Source organism: Ochotona curzoniae, unplaced genomic scaffold, assembly GCF_017591425.1.
Source record: "Ochotona curzoniae isolate NIBS_2020 unplaced genomic scaffold, NIBS_Ocur_1.0 contig_1071, whole genome shotgun sequence".
NCBI classification, from domain to species: domain Eukaryota; kingdom Metazoa; phylum Chordata; class Mammalia; order Lagomorpha; family Ochotonidae; genus Ochotona; species Ochotona curzoniae.
In genome coordinates this window covers 25,569,694-25,592,749 of record NW_024464939.1, presented here as the reverse complement: position 1 = coordinate 25,592,749, position 23,056 = coordinate 25,569,694, and the positions used below count along the sequence as shown (strand labels likewise).

General features: G+C 37.6%; 1 protein-coding gene across 1 annotated transcript in view; it reads left to right on the top strand.

Annotated features, from left to right (window-relative positions):
• NKAIN3 (sodium/potassium transporting ATPase interacting 3) overlaps positions 1 to 21,505 on the top strand; it is a 246,115-nt gene extending 224,610 nt beyond the window's left edge. Inside the window, exons 7-8 of the mRNA XM_040993241.1 lie at positions 10,348 to 10,418; positions 21,452 to 21,505. Coding sequence (XP_040849175.1) covers positions 10,348 to 10,418; positions 21,452 to 21,505 — 125 coding nt within the window. The remainder of the gene's footprint in view (positions 1 to 10,347; positions 10,419 to 21,451) is intronic.
• Positions 21,506 to 23,056: the final 1,551 nt, after the last annotated feature.

Below are 23,056 nucleotides of genomic sequence, written 5' to 3'. Positions count from 1 at the left end.
ACTGGGACGTTTTTCATTTGCGTATTAGCCATTTGAATTTGTTTCTTTGAAAAATACATGCTCAGTTCCTTTGCCCTTTTTTCATGGAGTTATTTGTTTTGCTGTCTCTAAGTTTCTGAAGCTCATTGTAAAAGCTGGATACTATTCCCCTGTCTGTTGTGCAGTGTGCACACTTCTATCCATTCTGTTGGTTGCTTCTTCACTTTGTTGATCATTTCTTTTACATACAGAAGCTTCTTAGTCTGATGTAGTCTCGTTTGTTTATTTTGGGTTTGACTGCCTCTGCTTTTGACAACATTTCTAATAAATGTTTGCCCATTCACTGTCTTGTAAAGTGCTTCATATGTTTTCCTCTAAAACTTTGATGGTTTCTGGGTGCAGATTCAGGTCCTTGATCCATTTTGAGTTGATTTTATCATGTGAGAGGTGAGGCAGTCTTGCTTCTTACCTCTGCAAGCTGCTCTCCAATTGTCGCAACAGCATTTGCTGCAGAGACCAGGCTTTTCCCTGGATTATTTTCAGTTCTCTTGTCATAGATTATTTTGCTATACATGTGTGGGTTCCTTTCTGGGGTTTCTATTCTGTTCCATTGATCTTTGTTTCTGTACAAGTACCAGACTTTTTCATGACCACTGCCCTGAGCTATGTCTTGAGGTATGGAATTGAAATTCTTCCAGCTTGATTTTTATTCTGCAGCATAGTTTTGGCTATTCATGATCTCTTGTGTTTTCAGATGAACTTTTGTATCATCTTTTCTGTTTCTAAGAATATTGAGATATTTATTGGGATAACATTGAATCTATATATTACCTTATATAATATGGACATTTTGATGATGTTGATCCTGCTGATTCAGGAATATGATAAAATTTTCCATCTTTTAATGGTTGTTCTTTTTTAAATATTTTGCAACTTTCATTGTAGAGGTCTCCACTTCTTCATCTAGATTTATTTCATAGTATTTAAGATTTGTCTTTGCTGTTTTAACTGTTTTTTTCTCAGCCAGAGTTATTTGTGAAACTAAGGCCATCAGTTTATGTAGTTTAATTTAATACCATTTTGATTTAATAAACTCTTTTTTGATTTCCAGTAGTCTCTTGATTGTGTCTTTTGATTCTCCTATGTATGGAATTATGTTATCTGCCAAAGGGATAATTTTAATTCCTCATTTCCAATTTGAATACCCTTCTTTTTCTTTTTTTCCTTTTTTAAAGATTTATTTATTTGTTGGAAAGTCAGATATACAGAGAGGAGGAGAGACAGAGAGGAAGATCTTCCATCCGATGATTCACTCCCCAAGCGAGCGCAATGGCTGATGCTATGCCGATCCGTAGCCAGGAGCCAGGAATTTCTTCCAGGTCTCCCACACGGTGCAGTGTTCCAAAACTTTGGGCTGACCTCGACTGCTTTCCCAGGCAACAAGCAGGGAGCTGGATGAGAAGTGGAGCTGCCGGGATTAGAACCGGCGCCCATATGGGAACCCGGTGCATTCAAGGTGAGGACTTTAGCCGCTAGGCCAAGGCGCCAGGCCCTACCCTTCTTTTTCTTGCCTAATAGCTTTAGGGAGGACTTATAATACTATATTGAATAGCAGTGGCAGAGATGGAAATCTTCATCTAGTTCTAAATTTTAGTGGAAAAGCTTCCAGCTTTTCTCCATTTTGTATGATGCTGGCATTTGGTGTTTTGTATATTACTTTGTGTCTATCTTGCTTAAGGTTTTTTTTTTTTAGCATGAAACAGTGTTGGATTTTATGAAATGCCTTTTCTACATGTACTAAGATGATTATGATTCTTATTCTTTATTTTGTTGATGTGGTATATTACATTTATTTACATGTGTGTTAAACCATTCCTGGCCTGGGTGAACGATCTGTCTGATGTGTTGTTGGGTTCTGTTGGCTAGCATTCTGTTTTGCATCTGTGTTCATCAGAGATATTGGTCTATAGCTCTCTTTCTCTGTTGTACCTCTATCCCGCTTTGCTATTAAGGTGCTGTTGGTTTCACAGTTTGGAAGAATTGCGTCAGTTTCTATTGTCTTGAGTGTCTTGTGGAGGATTGGTTAAGTTCTTCATGAAACTTGATAGAATTCAGCAGTGAAGCCATCCTGTCCTGGTATTTTCTTTGTTACAAAGGACTTTGTTACTGATTCAGTCTCAGTCCCAGTTATTGGGCTATTGAGATTTTTAATTACCTCATATGTGTATCCAGGATTCTATTCATTTCTGCTAAATTTTTTCATTTGTTCGTGTATAGCTGCTTGTAATAGCTCTGGATTATTCTATGTATCTCTGATGTATATTAAATTTCCTTTTTATTTATGATTTTATTGATTCTTTTGGGGTTTTTTTTTCTCTTTTTTGATTACTTGAGCTACTGGATAATCAATTTTGCTGTTATTCTGATGGAATCAGCTTTTTGATTCATTGATTGTATGTATGGGTTGTTCTTTTGGTCTGTGCTCAGTTTATTTCCTCCATTATTTTGATTATTTTCTTCTGTTAATCTTGGGATTATTTTGCCCTGGTTGTTCTAGCTCCCTTAAATGTACACTTAGCCTATTTACCTGGTGCCTTCTTAGTTTCTTGATGTAAGATGTAAGTTTTAATTGTGATGAACTTTCCACTTAGCACTGTCATGACTGTGTCCCACTCTGATATGTTGTGTTGATGCCTTCATTCATTTTAAGCAATTTCTTATTTCCTCTTTGATTCCTCTTTTAATGCATTGTTCATTTAACGGGATATTGTTCATTTGTTCACTTGTTGGTTTCCATTTTCACTCCATGAAAATCTAGGAAGATGCATGGCATGATTGTTTTTTTAATTTGCTGAAGCTTATAATGTGATGAATTCTGGAGAAGACTATGAACTGATGAAAAAAATGTGTTCTGCGTCTATAGGATTAGAGGTTATATGGATATCAACTAAGTCCATTTATTCTATTGTCTAGGCAAACTCTGCTGTTTTCTGTTGAGTGTATCTCATCGATCTCTCAATTGAAGTTAGTGGGATATTGAAGTACTCTACGATTATTGTATTGGAGTTCATGTCTCCCTTTAAATCCATTAGTATTTGTTTTACTTAGCTAGACTCCATGGTTTTGGTGTATATACACTTATTATCATGTTTTCTTCTTGCTGAATAGATCCCTTGATCATTATGTGATGTCTTTCTTCATCTATTTTAATGTTCTTCACTTCAAAGACTAGATTTTCTGATGTTAGAATAGTTACACCAGCTCATTTTTCATTTCCAGAACCTGGAATATCTTTTTCCATTCTTTCACTTTCTGTACTCATTTTTTTGTGAGATTTATCTCAGGTAGGGATCAGATAGATTGTTCCTGTCCATTGATCCAAGCTGCTAATATTTGTGTTTTCATTGACAAACTTAAGCTACTTACATTCAGGGTTAATATCGATAGGTAGTGTCTTGGACCTGTCATTTTAGCATTTGGTTTCTCATTTTGATTTTGGTCTATTCTGTGGTTTTATTAAGATGTTCTCCACATTTGCCTTTGAATTTTGTAGGTGTTCTTTTTCCCAGTAGCACATCTTTAAGCAACATTACGTGTCAAGTCTGATAAGGGCTAAGACTTTCAGTTTTTGTTTGCTTTGGGATTTTCTATTTCATGTTCAATCCAGAGGAAAGCCTTGCTGAGTATGTTATTTTGGAATGATTTTTTTTCTTTTAAGATCTGGAATGCATTGCTGTATTCGCTTCTAGCCTGAAAAGTTTCCTCTGAGAAGTCAGGTGTGAGCTGATTGGGATTCCTCTATAAGGTGGTTAATATTTCTCATGTACATATATAGGTATCTTTTCTTTATGTTCAACCAATGAGGGCCTAATTATAATGTGTCATGTTGAGTATCATTTCTGGTGGAGTCTGTTTGCTGTCTGTTCTCTTCCTGTATTTCTTTCCTCATTAATTTCTCTGCATGATGGAAGGTTTTATTATTATTTCATTCAATGTTTTTTCAACTCAGCTTCTCTTTCCATACTCTCAGGAACTCCCATAATTATTTTCAGTGTTTATAAAATCAGAAGTACTCATACTCACGCAGCTAATGTGCTGTCTAGAAGACAAAGAGTTTATTTCACTTTGCCCCAGTCTATTCCCTTTCTCTGTTAGTTCACATCTCTATGTGCCTACAGATTCTAAGCTTTTAGCTAAAACGAATCTTGAAAATCCAGAGATGTGTAAATACATGTAGAAAAAAAATTGCAGCATTCAGGAGGACTCTTGTGTCAATTCTGGGTTTACGATAAGCACAGGGAAAACTCCGTGAGAGAGAAGGTAAGCACCACTTAGTCTCTGGGCATCTCAGGGAAGTTTTCTGAGCCAGGACAGCTCTTCTCATAGCCTCCATATAGCTGTATCTCCAACAAGTGGTGGATTTTTTTTCTCACCGGCTGCCAATTGATCACCTTGCCCCTGATCTCCCCTGAGGATGAGAGGAAGCCAGCTGCCTGAAAGTCTCCCTCATTCTTTGTAAAGTCAATTCATATTTGTGGTGGAAGGGCAGGGGATCAAGTAAGTAGCATTGAATTTATCAATGGAAACTTGTTTTATAACTTTGACATCCTATAAACAAGTAAAAAAGTTGTAATTCATTGTATACCTTGTAAAGGTGGAAAACATCTGTCTTTGTGCACTAGGAGCCTTGTTCTAATTCCAGAATAGCTCTGTGATCCCTTCAGTTAGGTGGCAACTCCATCAGGAATTTGCCATGGCAACAGTAAGTAACCACAAAATTCGCACTTCCAAGCACCACTGTTTCTTCCCAGAAGTAGCATGGCTGTGCTATTGTAAGTTGACATGAGAAGTATATGAAAGGATAAAAAAAACAAGGGGTTTTCTTGCTGCAGGCTCTCCCTAGGGGATCTTTGATTGTAATAACTCAACTTCCAAGAATGTTGTAGACAGTCATGCCCTGCATAAAGGCTTTCTCTAGACAATGGATACCAACTCTAAATTGTGTTAATTGTTTTCCAAAATATAATTTACACTTCTAGGTCCTGGATTCCAGAGCACTTGGAATCCAATTTGCTGCCTACAGGTTCCATCAAGCTGTACCTGGATGTTTTCTTCTGTCTCCCTCTCCACAGAAATGTCTGCCAAAGATCCCCGTATAGTATTCTTGCCACTTCGATTACAGATTTTGTCGGGTGCACCCATTCTAACACTCCTTTTCCAGAAGGTTTGCATTCCTTCTTGTGCTTCATCAAAATTCATCATCTTATTTTGACTAAACAGAACTTAGTTTGGCTTCTTCCCTTTTCCCTATCTTTCTCATGAAAGTAAATTTTAAAATGCATCGTTATATTTTTTCCTTTTCTGTATTTTAACTTGTTTTCTTTGTATAAAGTTAACAAACTTCATGTGTGCCACAGCATAGTTTTTGGAGCACAGTGACACTTCCCACCCTGCCTTCCCTCCTGTCTACATGCTCCACTCATCTTCCTCCACCACACCCCCTTTTTAAAAAAATTTCTACAGTGGCGTACTGGTTCACTTTTCAATATCTTTATTTTTAGTGTAATATTATAGCTTTTCTACAAACTTAATCAAAAGCTAAAGCTTCTGTTATAATATTTGTCAAGCCTTTGTGATGTCTTCTGTATAAAACTGTCGGCATTTTTAAAACTTTGACATCATCTGTTAAAAACTCAGAGTGTCTAAATTTGCCCTCTACTTACGCTTCACCTTACCCCATTCCTCGAACTATCAGCCTATTCTAGAACATGACTAGTGTTGGTCCATGCTTAGCAAATTGTCATTATAAAGGACAATTATCTTGTAAACATGCAGGTTTCTGTTGCGAAGAAGTATCATTGCTGTGTTCCATAGAAACTGTTTCTCAATGATTTAATGTTAGTGGTTGGATTTTTGGTTTTTTGCAGTCTTTTCTAGTGTGATATCTTATATATAGAAATTTGCAAAATTTACCTCACACTAGAGTTCAGTTGTACATCATGTAGCTCATGGATAATGCATTGACTCACTAACTTCACCTGCTTGATTAGTTCTTATTCATTCAGTTTTCTCTAATTCAACTTGGCTTAGATTTTTTCCTAGCCTTTTTAGTTTTAAAATGAAATGTTCTTATTAGCAGTTTTATCTGAACATAAGATGCATGTGCAATTGATAGAATTTTTTTCTAATCTCTGGTTTAATCTACAAGAAATTTAGTGATACTTCTGCCTTTCCCATTGTGTACAAAAACACAACACAGCTAGTACTTCCTTTTAAGGACAGTGTGCTGACCAAGAATGATAAGGACTTGGACTTAACGCTACTTGCAACTCCATATTAGACCACAGTTGAGAATGTCAATGGAGAGTACCTGAAGTACAGATTAACATAGTGATTCATTCATGGAAGACTTTCTCAGAGTTAAAACATTAATACCAGTTTCACACACCAGTTTATATTTTCAGTATCATGCAGATAATCAGATGCTTTCAACACAACTCAATTATTTTTACTAATGATTTAATTTCTTCAAGTCCAATATAAAATACAAACCTTTCAGGAATCAATTCACTATTCATTGCACCACAAAATCACTATCCAGAGTAAACATTTCATACATTCATTCTGTTCAAAATTAGACTTGATGTAATCTTCAATGCTATGGTAATTCAGTTAAATAAATATGAAATGTAATATACATTCATGGAAATGATATCTGACTTTCATGAGGCACAACATGTATGCAAAAAGATGCGGTCTCCTTACTAAGAAACTTAAGAAGAAGAAATGCATTTGAAATTCAGATAAACAGATAATTTATATCTGCATCTTAATCAAGCTGAAATAATTCAACAATGAAAATAGAAGCCTTACTTTCCAAAATTTACATATATACATAGGAATATATTTATAGTTTATATTAAAAAATATTTAGGGAAACATGCCTAATGTTTAAAACAAATGAAGAGTATTATAGCACAGAAAGATACCCTTCCTCTCCCTCTCATCAATCAAGGTGAGGTATATTTCAGCCATTGAATAGCCTCATAAATCAAGCGAAGTTTCCTACAATGCTTGTGAACATCTGTAAATAAATCATCTACATTTTGGTTGAACTATATTCAAGGTAAATTGAAAAACTCAAGTGGATTATTTGACAATTAAAATACGCCAAAAAATAAGTCTTTAAAACTTTTGGTAAATTGCAGTAGTTGAAGCTTATAGAAAGGAAAACATTGAATTTTGTCTCCACAAAGCAAAAAGAACTAAATAATGAGAACTCAAATAGTATATGAGATTTTTTTTAATCAAAATTTTATTATTTCTGGGCCTGGCATGATGGCTAAATGGCTAAATCCATACCTTGCGTACAGCGGGATTCCATGGGCACTGGTTCATGTCCTGGCTGCTCCACTTCCCATTCAGCTCCCGATTATGGCCTGGAAAAGCAGTAGAGATTGGCCCAAAGCCTTGGGACCCTGCACCTGTGTGGGAAGAAGCTCCTGACTTCTGGCTTCAGATCGGCCCATCTCTGACCTTTGCAGCCACTTGGGGAGTAAACCAACAATGGAAGATCTTCTTTTCTTCTCTCTGTAAATTTGCCTTTCCAACAAAAATAAATACATCTTTTTAAAAAAAAAATTACTTCCCTATTAACTGTCTTGAGAACTGTCTTTAAATAGAGCCCCTGGTTTCAGTAGGATGAGTGTATACTTGGCATCAGAATATAAAGAATTTGACTCAAGATCTAAATTTCGCACCTCTATCTTTGGTGAAAAGAATCACAAACAGACACAAGTTACATTTCAATGTTATAATTTCTTAACCAAAGCAAGAGACTATGTATAGAGGCAAAATGACACTCTCTTAGAAAATATTTGAGCTGAAGTATGTTACACACATTCTTTATTTAGCAAATTTGCAGAGCTGAAAATCATATGCTTTATGTCTTAAAACATTAATTGGAGTTTGTATCTTGTCATGCTTACGAACAATTTCAAATATAATGCAGAAGACTATAGCTAAATTTGTGAAAATAGTAATATCATAACTACTGCTCTTCTTAAATCTTCCATTGATGTGATGTCTTATAAAAGAAATGGCAAATGAATAAAATACATGGATTTATAAAAAGGCAGTGATTCTCTTAATGCAATATTATAGTATTCAAAAGATCTATATATATACTTAACATAATGTACATACTCTTTTTTAGAAATAAGTTTATTTTTATTTAATTTTCAAAAGAAGCCATTTATTCATAGTTTATATAGTTTTAATTATACTTTTTAACACACATAACTTGTAATTGTGCCCTGCAAATAATCATTAAGTTTAATGTTAAATCATTGTGGCTTTCCTTCTAAAATTGGACTCAATGTTGAGTTGGAGCAAAATTTGCCTAAACATCTAAACATAGAGACAATTTAGTCTCTATGTTTATATTTATATGATCCCATTACGGCACAGCTTTCTCTTCTGGGGAAAAATTTTTCAGTATTTTAAACTGATTCACTTTCCATTGCTTCTCTACTAAAAAGGGGATCTAGGAATCTTAGGACCTGTTTTTTGTTTGTTTGTTTGTTTGTTTTGTTTTTGTTTGTTTCTTTCTAGAAAGGACACATTTTGTGCTTTTCTGGTCTCTAGAATTCTTTCTGGGAATGCTTTCTTGCCATATGGTTGTAGGATATGCACATAGGCCTTCAAAATTCTTGTTCTCGGAGCCAAATGTGTGGCTCAGTAAGTACGCCACTGCCTGGAACTCCAGGATCCTACAGGAGCCAGTTCAAGACCTGGTTGCTCCATTTTGGATCAAATTCCCTTCTAACATACCTAGGCAGACATCAGAAGATGACTCAAGTGTCTGGGGCCCTGTCACACACATAGGAGACTCAGGGAGGAATTCCAGATTCTATGCTTCTGATTTTGATCTAGATCAAGCCCGGAAACTGCAGCCACATGGGGAATAAACCAGCATAATATCCACCTCTCTCTTTCTCCCTCCCTCTCTCGCTCCCCCCGCCTCTCTTTCTCTGTGTGCATGTGTATGTGTTTATACCCCTCTCTCTGTAATTTGGCCCTTCAAATAAATAGATAAGACATTTTTTAAATTAAGATGGGAGCTCCTATCCAAAGTATACTGATGAAATTTTGACTGCCCCATCTTCACTCTATCTCCTCACAGGAGGCAAAGAGTAGAGAGAATCAGGGATTGTCAAGAATGGATTGTCAAGACATCAATGAATGGAAAGCATTTAGCTAGTGGTTAAGATGCCCACATTTCATATCAGAACGCCTGCACTCAAGATTCAGGTTCACCCCTGACTCCAGCTTCCTGCTAAGGTGCACCAAAAGAGGTATGACATGATGACTTAAGTACATCAGGCCCCACACATCAGAGAGACCTGGATCAAGTTCCTGGCCCTTAACGTTGGCCTGTCGAGCTCTAGCTGTTGTGGGCCTTGGAGAATGATTGAGTAGAGGGAAGACCTCTCCCTCGCTCCCTCTCTCTCTCTTTGTGTGTCTCCCTGTCTCTCTCAAATGCATTAATACTTTCTTTTAAATAGACTTCAGTGGGACTTTCCGGCTAATTCATCTCAGTCTAACATTTAACTGAAATGCCTAACTTCAGCTGAGAATTGATACAGTACATGTTTAAATGTGTTCTGAGTGTGAGCACACACACAAACACACAAGTTCAGTGCAGACAGACATAGTTATGTCAGAGTACTGTAACATAACAAAAGTGTGTTTTAAAGTGGTTTTCTCAATGCGTATAGAACAAAGAGACACATTGTTCATGTCCACTAAAATTAGAGAACAAGAGGTAGAAACCTTTGTGAGAATAAAAAAATAAGTTACAAGACCTAGTGAAATTACACAAACTGCAAAACCAGTATTCCTTGCAATCAGGAAGGAGACATAGCCTTCACAAGGCGTTCAGGAAAGAAAGTTTCAAGACAAAATGTGTGAATTCTCAAAAGCCTTTCTAATGGTGTAATAAATCATCTTAAGGAAAAGCATGGAAACTGGCAACAAGAAAAGAATGTACAACTTTCTATACACGTCAGAAAAAGGCATGTCTATATATCTATGGACATATCTAAAATTTCATACAATTTAGTGTTACCTCATTTTTTATTACAATCAATGCAAATTTGACTTTTCAGATCCTAAAAGCCTAGGTTCTTTGTGTGTTTCTTGAAAATGCACCACTTTCTTCATCACTAATAAGTACACATTTTTTTCATTTTAGGACAAGTAGATATTTTTGTTAATACTCTTCTTATGCATTCTACTTTAAACATTTAATATTCTTTATATCTTTATCTACACACTTATTTATCTTGGGCTATGTTATATTTTCAGTTGATTTCATAGGTGGACTTGACACACACTCCTACTACCAGGATCATGTTGAGTTAAAGCCCGTTAAACCTGTAAGTAAAGGTGTGATGACATGGAAAATATTAATCCTTCTAACCTGACCAAAACTAACCAACCTAAAAAAAAAAAAAACTTCAGACACACTACTACTAATTACTGGTCTAATTTTTCACTCATATTTAAAACACACCTTTCACATGTAATCCACTACTATCATCATCATTATTACTCATTCTAAAGAGGAATTGAAGTGACGTGGCTTATACTTCTAATATATCTTTATCTATTCTTCCTTATCAATAGTTGATTGTAAAACTGAAAAAAGATTACATTGCTCTGCATAATTCTGGATAAGTGTCTGGGGGCGGTATGACAGAGAGAGAACTTCGTTTTGAATCCAAGCCTGGATTAGTGGACTCGGGGCCTTGCTTGATGTTTCTAAGACTCATCGGATTGTCCATATATGATTTCATCAGAAGAAGGTAGATTAAATGTGATAATATACATTCATAGTACAAATGCCGAAGGTTGCCTGTTACTATTGGTAGTACTCTAATATTATTTAGCAAGTTCAGGAATAAATTTACTATATTTCTAAAAAAAAAAAATAGAAAGAAAAAAATTTGAAAGCTCCCAAATCTGCATAGATTTTAAGTGAGTACATGGAAGGAATCTCTTGCTTGATTGATAAAATACCAATAAATGAATAAATAAATAAATAAAATAACATTTCATCACTAGAAAATCCCAATCAGAAAATGTACAACAGTACAAAAATACAGCTATCTATCAAATACTATGCACTTTGAATCTATTATGCTATGCATTCTTCATGAAAATGCAGTGATATGATGAATAATATTCCCTCTTTATAAATAGGGAATCTGAGAGTCATATAGACACATACACCCCTGGGAAGCCTCCTCCGGCTCCTCTGCCGCTCCAGATAGAATTCATTTTATTCTGGAAGAATTATCTAAAGTAAACATTGCTCACAAGCTGCACAAGCAGCACTGTGGCCCTCACACGATAGCTGTTAAAATCAATGTTGTTTTCTTAAACTGAATCTATTTTAGAAAAACATTCACCTTACACAGCACTCCTGGACGAAGTGGTCACCACCTCATTACTCTCGCTTCTGAGTGACCGTGAATGATATGCTCTACAAGGTGATAATTGTGGATTTAGAGACCTTGCCAGGGATTTTGATAGTAATAAAGACGATCAGTAACTTGGAAGTCAGACAGAACTTAACAATGCCCGATGGCGACTTGGAGAGTGTTTCTATATTTTATATGAGGTAGCAGGATGATGAATAGTTTCTTTCATTTCCATTGTGAAAATTTCCCAGTAGAGATAACTGCCACAAGAAAAAAATGTTCTAATACAGAGATCTTTTTACTGGGGAAGGTTGTTAAAAAACCATGATTAATTTTGGTAGTAGAACCTGTTTTCCTAAAAGATGTTAAATAGTGGACATGCATCAAATGGGTGTTTTCTGGGTGGCCCAGAAACAAATAGTTTCTCTGCAGTCCCTCTGTCTCTGTGACTCAAAATCATACCAAAAAAAAAAAAAAAAACAAAAAACCCAAAAACCAAAATCCTCCATTGCCAGCATTATGGTGCAACAAATTAACCTCCACTTGAGATACCACCAACGTCCTATATAGAGCACCCTCCCTGTTCTAGCTGCTTTGCTTTGATTCGGCGTCTTGACCATGTGCTCTACAAGATGGTTCTTGTCCTTGGACTCCTACTACTCATGAAGGAGACCCAGATGAGTTCCTCACACCTGACTTCAACTAGACAGTGCTCGCTGTTTTGGACCAACAAATGAAAGACTGCTCTCTCTCTCTCTCTCTCTCTCTCTCTCTCTCTCTAACTCTCTCTAACTCTTTAAAATACCTAAAGAAATATTTAAATAAATAAAAATTTTACGTCTTTTTTGGTGCAACATATGGCTCCGCAGGCTAAGACTCTGCCTACAAAAGCAGCATATCATTGGGCACCAGACCAAGTCCTGGCTGTTACATTTCCAATCCAGTTCCCTGCTAATGTACTCAAGAAATTTGTCAAAGATGTTGCTGCTGCTCACATTTAGATAATGAATAATTTCCATCCGTTTCTACATATTCTACCCTATATCCTAGGTCACTTTCAGATAATTTTTTAAAAAGGAAAAAATAACCCCTCAAAAATTAAAAATTAATAGTAAGAAAAAAATGGCATTCTCTGAAGACTATTAAAAGTATTCAGCTGACTCACTTTCTCCCCAAGGAGTTTACTCCATGTTTCTGTCCACTGTCGGATTTGCACCATTTTAGCTGAAGGTAGCATAAGCTGCAGAGAGGAAAAGAACAAGTCTGCTTTGAGGTATTACGCATGTTGGTATATCAGATGAAAGCGAAATGCCTTTCAACTATGAAGGCAGTATGGATCTGAAAGATCACCTAAACCTGGATTGAAATCACTTTGCATGAAACAATTTAAGAGATTAACATCTACACCCTCCAACCATTATGCAAGGATTATAACTTTCATCCCAGTAGCATCCATCAGTCTGCTTAGCTTTCTTTTATTAAACCTACATCTTGTATTCCTTTGTACTCGGCTTAATACTGCTGTGTCACCTCTCACTTGAAACAACTTGGAGGGAAAAAAAAAAAAACCTTTGCACTACATTGGCCAAAAGAGGACTTAACACTTTAAATTTTTTTTTCATTAAGCTTATTTAATCTCTATGGTATACAAAGTCAGGTTTTATCAAGAACCCACTTATTAAAGGGATCGAGAGATTATTTCACATGTTCTTAACATGTGTATGTAAAGCAGATAGCTTTCAATTTTAGGAAAGCAGTTAAAAGTCAACAGTTCATTCAAAAGTATCACTTCTGAACTGTCAAGGAATCCTGAATTCTCAAAATTGGATGTGTCAGCATCTCCGTTGGCGCAGTGGTTAAGGTCCTCGCCTTGCACGCCCAGGATCCCATATGGGCGCCGGTTCTAATCCCGGCGGCCCCACTTCCCATCCTGCTCCCTGCCTGTGGCCCGGGAAAGCAGTCCAGGACGGCCCAAGGCTTTGGGACCCTGCACCCGCGTGAGAGACCCGGAAGAGGCTCCTGGCTTTGGATTGGCATAGCATCGGCCGTTGCGGCTCACTTGGGGAGTGAATCATTGGACGGAAGATCTTCCTCTCTGTCTCTCCTATCTGTATATCAGCCTTTCGAATAAAAATAATAATAATAATAACAAAATAAATAAAATAAAATCAGACTATATGAAAGTGTACATTGGAGATGTGGTTGTGATAGAAGTGAGATGATTTGCATGTAGATTTTTATCTTTGATGACTTCTGTCTTTGCTTTTAAAGTAATAAGAATAGTGGGTCAAACTTCACTAGTCACGTAAATCAGCTCAATTGTATTTGTGACCACTGATTGATGTGCACAGTGTTGCACATGGTGCTCTACTTGGGCTTGACCTCCAGCAGTTAGTTATCTGGGAGAAAGATCTACACAGAAATAAGTAAATAAGAATCAATATCCTCAAAGCCATTGTATGCAGGAGAGAGGAGGACTTCTCACTTGTAAGGAAAGACTTAACTAGAGCTGTTGCTTGATCGACATGGAAAACATGGTGTAATGTTTATCAAAAGCCGAAGTGCAGCCACTTTGAGACTGGTAGCTTCTTACATAGGATCCAGTAACCACATCCCTTGGTATCTACCCAATGGAGTTGAGAATTCATGTCCACCCAAAACTAACTGCACAGATGTTTATAGCAGATTTATTAAACAGTGCAAGACTTGGAAGGAATAAAAGTGTTTTTCAGTAATTGAGATGCCCTGTGGCACAGCCATGAAAATGTATGGATAAATACACATTACCCAAAGAAAGAAGTCAAACTGAAGAGACTGTTATACATATAATCTTAATTATATGACATTCCAGAAAAAAAAAAGAGAGAGACATTAGAAACATCAGAGATGGGGGAATGGAGGGCTACATCAGCAGAGCATAGAGAAGCTTTAGGGCAGTGGAAATATTCTGTGTGATATTCCAGTGGAGGAATATGCCCTTATATATTTGTCTAAACCCACAGAATACACGACACCAACAGTGGGCCCTAATGCGAAGTGTGGACTGTGAGCATTATGATACCTCAGTGTACTTTTGCCAATGGCAGTAAATGTGCCATTGTGGTGCGTTCTGTTGTTGATGACAGGATGGGTGCATGTGTTATGGTAGGAGGTAAGTGAGGAATCTCTTTTCCTTTCAGTTTTTCTATAAGCTTAGACATGCTCCAAAAACTCTAAGCCTTCATTGAAAAATAAAAATCTGGAGGGGAAAAAAAAGCAGGTGTATCCTTTGCATGGCCAGAGGACAAAGCTGAAGCTGAGGAGCCTCCACACCAGTGTTTACACAGCTGTCAGTTCAAGTGAGCAAACACAGAAGGAAGCCGAAGCTCAAGACAACAGCTGAAAGTTCCTACTGTGGATGTGAGAGAATTTCAGCAACTGTTGAACCACCATATAAACCACCTCACTCTCATTTAACTAATTTAAGAGAGAGAGAGAGAGAGAGAGCTCCCATCTACTCCTTCATTTCCCAAATGCCAACACAGTCAGAATTGGGTTGGGGTTGAACCTGGAAGATGGGAACTCAGTCCAACCTCCCACTTAGGTGGCAGGGATTCAGTTACTTGAATCATTACATGCTGCCTCCCATGGAATGCACTAGCAAGAAAACTGTATTGCCAGGAACTTGTCCAGAGCCAGAGCTAGGCAGCAAACTCATATGCTTCAACGAGAAACATGGACATTTTAACTGACAGGTTAGACAATCACTCCCTAAGCAGCATTCAGCATGCCTAAAGCTAGAAACATTTTCAGTGATTGTTATCTGGTTTCTTTAGCAAACATGTGACACACAGGTCAGGAATAGTTTAACAGTATCCATCATCTTGCCATGGCTATCTGGGAGAAAGTGTGACTCACTGTCACTATAGCCTGGGTGTCTCCCAGTATGTCCCTTGTCCCTGCTCTCACTCACTGATTCCACCTTCTGTAAGGCAAAAAGCAAACACTGCTCTCAATATAGCAACAAAAACAAATGGTCACCAGGCACTTTGAAGCAGACAAATGTACATTGGCTTCCTGGGGAGACAGAAGTACCATAGGAGAGAAGAGTTACAAAAGGAAAAAAGCAGCTAGCATGAGATAAACCCAGAGAGCTGTGAAAGACGTAGCATTTCCAAGAACAGTAGAATACGCAATTGAGTTAAAGCTTGTCAAAATCATGATTGGTATATTTCCCTAAAAATAGTTAGGGTAGTGAGAAAATTAAGCACTATGTGGCAGTCACTCTCAGCGCAAAAACAATTAGACCGAGGTAGTTTATCAAAGAAAGACAGCAGCTAAATTCCGGAGCTATGCAACAGAAGTGGACCCAGATCTGCTATGTTCAAAATTTCCATGAGGAAGAAGCCCCACAACGCCAGTTGAGAAAAACTTGATGAGAAGAGCTGAGCTTGAGCTGTTAGGGGACCTTTTTTTTAAGGCCTCCAAAGGAGAACATGTCTTTTCTTTGGTATCTTGGCTTGTCTGATTGCCTTTACTGGAGGCTAATTTTGCTTCACAAAAATGCATCACGCTATGTAGCTGCTGATGATGGAGTGGCTGCTGATGCAAGTAAGTGCTGGAAGACGGACAAGGTCAGTCCTTATTGCATGCTAGCACTGTAGCCAACTCTATGCTGCACCTTCTCTGCCTATTCTACATCTGTAGCAGAAAACCCGCCCTCAGTGGGTATCTGTCAGTAGGGAAGAAACAGAGGTGACCACATGTATCTGTTCTTTCCTGAGATCAGTTGATCTGTGTTAATATACCCATAGGAATGTTGGCACAAGGCCATTTACATTTACAGCATCCAGATCAAACATGAGCAAGCAGGAGCATTCAAAAGTGAGTGTGTGTTTAGGGATTGGAGAGGGAGAACAATGTGCTTTCAAAATCTGACTTTTTCTTCAGTATCTAAGCTTAAAAATTGAGCCCAGTGTTATAGCCTTATGGCTGATGTACTTGCCTTGCAAGCACTGGGATCCTATATGGGCACCAATTGGGCCCCAGCTGCTGCACTTCCCTTCTGGCTCCCTGATTGTGGCCCAGGAAAGCAGGGGAGGATGGCCCAAAGCATTGAGACACCTGCACCTGTGTGGGAGACTGGAAGAAGTTCCTGAAGCTCTTAGCTTCAGATGGGCTCAGTTTCAGCCATTGCAGCCACTTGGGGAATAACCCAGTGAACAGAAGATCTTTCTCTGTATCTCCTCTCTTTGTAAATCTACCTTTCCAATAAAATAAATACATCTTTGAAAAGAAAAACATACAAGTCAAAAATTTTTGACTAACTGAATAAGATGCAAAAATTGTAGAAAATTAGGCTGTAGTTATTAAATCCTTGCATAGTTAATATTGCTTCTAATTTATCATTGCAGTTATAAGCCCAAATTGTTCATTATAGCTGGGTTGAAAAAGTGCTGGGGAACTGCAGTGATGTTGCTTATTTCAGGATCCCACATTATAGGTACATTGGAGTACCACGGATATTTGCCTTTGTGGGATTTGAAACAAAAGAATGTAAGCTATTGAGGCAAGGCCAGATCCTCTCTGAATTACTTTCCAAAAAGTCCTTTTCTTTCTTGAAATGTCAAGCCAGTTACTAGCACCATGTTTTTAGCAAACTGTGGCTGCAAAAAAAAAAAACTAAAAATGAATAAAAGGATAAAACTCTGTTTCATTTGTCCTTAATTGGCTTGCACACTTAAACATATATCTGAACAAATGGACTGCTCAGCTGCATAAAATTCTGTTCACCGTGGATGACTGAGTTCAGCTCACAGCCATTATTAAGCATGAAATTCTATGGAAATGGAAGGCACATACAGAGGTACCCATCCAGGCTCTCAAGGGTGCTACCACGATGATGCACTGAGCACCGCTTTCTTATCCTAACAGATGGGCTTACCTGCATGCCTGCCTTCCTTAGCACAGTGCTGAATTTACTAGGATTTTTGCCATCCCTAGCTCTGGAGTACTTCCTCTGTTGTTATTGGTGTTAATAACTTTTACCTCTCCTAAGAAATTCATATAACCATTTCTAAATTTGCTGTAAAGAGTACATTCTAATGTGTAACCATGTTTATGTGACTTGCACAGGTCACACTCAGCATGATTGTGGCCAGTCTGTTCACTTTTTCCTTGCTAGAAAGAAAGTACACTACCTCACTATGGACAATGCTGTCAGCACACTGAGTGATCTGTTGTGACCACCATGGCCAAAATCAGTCATCTGCCCAGTCCTGGCCAAGTGTCTTCATGTTAACACCTTACTCTAAGCCTGGACTTGAGTAAATCTTGATCCTCTTGCGCCCTTGTAAAATTCATGAATCCTCTTCCTAAGTGATAAAGCCAGTCTGTGACTGGTGCCCTCCAGGGGGATGTCAAACCTCCGCTTTCCAGCACTCTCAACACTCTTCTTGGTGACAGATTTTCCCAGAGGTGTAGGGATATGGTCCACTTCTCAAAAAAGTAATTAACAATACCAGTACATATAACTTCATTCTATTTTATCTTCAAGAAAAATGCCCTTCAGATTTTTAAAGTAAAAGTAGTGAATTTAAACCAAACGTTATGTTAAATATATACACATATATATATTTCAATTCATATCAAAGCTATCTATTATTACCATATATTGCTTTGAATCTGATTTTCAACCAGTCAATTATAATGATGTTGTTTTGGACAACTGGGGAAATAGAAATATGGCCTGAATACTAAATGATAATAAGAAGTTAATTTTGATAAGTGTTTTAATATATTTTTCGAGAAAAAAATTACCAGTGAAGAAGGATCTCTCTATCACTGTACTCTTGACTTTGAACCAAATAAATCTTCCTGGTGAGTCTATCCTTCTTGTGGGATGTTTAGCAGCATCCTCTGATCCTCCCAACTAGCCATCAGCAGCACCACTCCCTAACAAAGTGTGATAAGCCAACTGTCTCAAGACATGGGTAAATGTCTCCTATGAAGGAATCATTACATTAGAGACACATGGAGAAGTGCATGAAATGACACCATGCCTGATATTACTTTTAAAATACTTCAGCCAAAATTTTTGTGAGTAGATGAAACTTGAAGAGCCCAATTTTTCTCTTGCTTAAAGGAAAGGTATGAATGCATTCATTCACAATATTTTTGAACTTATGTTTGCTTTTTAAAGATCAATCTGTTTTTGTTTGGTTGTTTGTTATTTTTTGAACCTGTCATTGATACTGTCTCAACCCAGATGTTTCGAAGAATGGAACTTGCATTATTTTTAACATATTGTTTACCCAATACTATGTCAATTAATTCCATAATGTTGTATAATGATACTGAGGCCTTGTTGGGGCTTTTAACTGACCGGATCTTTACTCTGTTAGACCTATCTTCAGACCATAGAAGGTCTCCCCAAGAGGCCACTGAACTTATCTGGACAATAAGACGCTGAACTTTATGCTAGGCATGTGTTTGCAAGGAATGAATCTCAACTGAACTTGAACTATGGTTATGCAACAAGGTGGAGGAATCCACCATGGGGGGAGGGGTATAGGAGGGGAGGGGGGAATCCCCAGCGCCTATAAAACTGTACTACATAATACAATGTAAGCAACAATAAAAAAAAAAAACTGAAAAAAAAAAGATCAATCTGCTAATAAACACTAATGCAGAGTTGCCAGCGACCTCTCTTCAAAGCTTCTCAAAGCATTTCACTCATTTCCTCACTTGCACCTTAAAGGCACCTCCCAATGTTGGAAATAACTTTCCCAATGTCTCTATCTGGTATCAAAGGAACAGACTGAGCCTGCTCCCCAACTTTGCAGTCCATGTTGCTAAACCCCAGAAGCAGAAAATATGAGAGTACTTCGCAAAATACATGGCAAAATAAAATCAAAATGTAGACTTGCTTTGATGCGAATAAACCCAGCAAGTTTTTTTATAATATGCAGTCTCCACGTACTTTTTGATGATCATCTGTATGCATCATCTTTTAGTTCCATTTGCTTGAGAACTGGTGCTTTGGAAAGGGAGTTAATTCACCATTTGCAATACCAGTATCCCAAATCACTCAATTTGAGTTCTAGCTGCTCCATTTTCTTATTTGCTTTAAAATATATACTTATTGTTTTCATTTGAAAGCCAGATTTACATAGAAGGGAGAGAGAGAGAGAGAGAGAGAGAGAGAGAGATCATCCATCTCTGTCCTCAAATTATCTAGAATCAGAATTGGCACTAGCAATAAATGTAATGATACTCACAAGTTCGCTAAAGTCCCCATCAATACCACTGTTAACAAAGAAAATAAATTTTCCCCTATTACTTATCTTCACTAAGGAATGAATGTATTTCAGGGACTTGAGTCTTTTCTCTACCTTAAAGGTTTTGTGAAACTGTAAAATTCCACTATTGCAATACCTTCCATTTATGTTCCTGATTAAATACATATTAAAATGTGAAGTAGTGAACTGATAGACATTTGGGCTTTCCTTCAAACACAGAGAAATAGAAGAGTTAAGAAGAGATGATAGAGAAATAAGGAGAGAATTGATGGACTCCAGTTACTGGGATGTGCAGGAGAAACATGACTTGCAGAAAGAAGAATGGCTGCTAAAAAGTTAAACTAGAAAACTAGAAATTTTTTCAATTATTTCAAATTATGATTGAAAGGTCCATGGAGTAACTGAACTGGATTAGTGGAAGTTGCTAGATGGGTATCATCAAATAAATGTGAAACAATCCCTGTTCATAATGTCTATAATTCAGGTTCATGGAGAAAAACGATGAGTGAAACAATTGGAGCAAAATTAATCATGAAAACTGAAGTCATTGATTCCACATGAGGAGTAGCAGGTAGCACATGAGTTGTTATAGATGGGATAAGAAAATAATATGGCTAAGGTGTAGTAGAAATCTGCACAAATGAGCCTTCAAAGATGAATACAATTTGGATCAGCTAAGACTTTGACATAAGAGGAACAGTGGGAGTTACAGCATTCATAAAGACGTATTCATGGCAGCTATGCTGCAGAAAGACACTGTCTTCAAGTTGTGAGAAGTATATGCCAGGGCCTTCACATTCCAAAGGCACCTGGCTTGGTATGGGATAAGTGTGTGTGGAAAGAAGACTGACTGGAGATAGATCAGCCATGGATCTCTACGGAAACAGAGCAGTAAGTTATATGTGTATGAAAGGAGAGGGAGGATTTTTTTTTTTTAATTGGCTCCTATAATTTTGAAACAGCAGGTTCAAAATGTGCAGGACAGGCTGGCAAATCAAAAACCTGGGGAAAACTTGAGACTGCAGCTTAGATCTACAGGCAATCTGGACACAGAACTTCTTCCCCCAGATGCTTCAATCCTTCTCTGTAAAGGCTTTCAGCTGATCAGATGACATACACTCACATTGGAGGGTCACATGTTTTAGGCGAGGCCTACTTATTCAAGTCTTCTTAAACATATGTTTTTAGTGCTTTTACACTAGTGTTTGATCAACTGCCTTGATACCATGGCTTACTCTGATTGACTCATTAAGTTAACCTCCATTGAATGAGATGTATGCAAAAGACATACGTGAATGGTCAAGTGACATGAAAGTCAGATTAGGGTGATTCTTGAACAGTTAACCAACGTGCTACTGTAAGAGATCAACACAGTGGTGAATCCAGTAATTTGGTGGCACGATACTGTTCTTTTCTGTTATTTTTTTACACCTAAGACAGCTAGTGGCAGTGCGTATCACCCCACACTATGTGGTAGGCCCATCTCTCCCAGCAATGCAGTCTTGCACTGTGATAGTCATGCCCAGTTGCCTTACCCTGATCTGGAAAGTAAAAAGGCTCAGATTTCTAGTTTTCCTACCACTATGGTCAGACACCACCCACTCAGAAGCTTTTTTCACTTTTCAAAAGCCCTGGCTATAAGTGGGAAGCATATTTCCATGTTCAGTTTTGAAGTTCTTTAAGAGCGCTCTGTATTTTCTGTTTTAGGTCGAAATAAGTAATGACATTGACCCTGAATTGCGGCTGCTGAACTTGAATTAGGGAGCAAAGCACCACTGACAGCCAGAACCTCACCTCGGTGGATCAACCTGCATCCCGTTCCTTCCTGAGGATGGACTGTGCCTCCCTGCCTTCCTCTGAGTCAGAGTTCAAAGAACTCAGCTTGGGTATTGTTAGCATTGTTCACTAGATGAGTACTAGGTGCTTGGGTGGGTATTTTTAAAATAATTTTCTTCTTATATGAACACTTGTAAATTGTAAAAGAAAAAATGGTTTTTAATTTTTTAACAATATTGAATGTGAGGCATGCACAATGAAGATCTGTAAGACGTTCCGCAGTCAATTCTAAGAGAAGCATTGGCTTGTGTTGTAAGAGTGCTAAGTCAGTATATTGTTGACCATGAAGTTATGGATTTGTGGTGGCAAACACCGCCTGTGGTCATCAGGCCCTGCTACTGCCGACACATAGATCCAAATAATAAAACAGGCTTTCAGACTAATTGTAGAGCATTGCTTCAACACTGTAAGACAAAACCTGGAGCCAGTCTTTGTTTTCAACTTTTCAAACCCCAGAAAAATGTTATGAGAATTTAATGTTTTAGATTCATGCATGACACCCTGTTCTTCTGTACTTTGAAAACTAAATATATACATGTGTCATGGCTTCATAAGAGAGTGAAATTATTAGTACAGTCATTCCCCCTTAGAAGAAACACAGGTGTCTCTGAGGTCCATATGTTTTACTCTTTATCCCACTCCTGACACTGGTGCCAGCACCAAACATACAACCCATGGGCTTCTGGGAGAAACCACAGCCATAAATCTGCATCTGGGAAAGTCGTTCTTAGGATATGCAAAAGGAGCACCAGACCACTGTGGCTTTGTCTATAAATACTTCTATGGAATATATTTATGTTAAAACTACATCATATGTTCTTTTTTTCTATCCCTTTATGGGAATGCTTATTATAGAAATGCAAAATTATGGGAAACATTATTTTCTATCAAAATGAGGACCATCTTGAAAACACACCAAAGTTTTTTTTTTTTCCTTCCTTTAAAATGACAGGTGCTAAATCACACACAACTTGCTTAGATTTGAGGAAGATACACTCTCAGGTAATCAAAGCCTCAATCAAAATAATGTATATTTCCATCACTTTGGAAAATGTCCTACTTCTCATTTCCAGTCAGTTTCCAGAGACAACAACTGTGCTGATTTTTCATCATTAATTTTGCCTTCAATACAAAACACATACTCTTGTAACAATGTTGCTTTCCTATCCATCAATCACTATTTTTCATGCAGCAATAAATTTTGTTCACTCAGTGTGACAACACAAAATGAAGCTTCCAGAGAGTCACAAAGTTGTTCCAGAGGATGCACTTGAAAACACAGCTATGAGCTTGATTCATGTATCCCTAAGGACTCAATTCATAAACCACCAAAATAGAGCAAACTTTTATAGGTGTGTAAAGGTCGTGCATTTCTTGTCCTTTTTAGAATCCACAGATGTCCTGAAATTCAGTTAAAAGTCAGCACTCAATCCAGCAAAGTTTGCCGTGCTTTCTCCAAACTCATGACAACCCCAC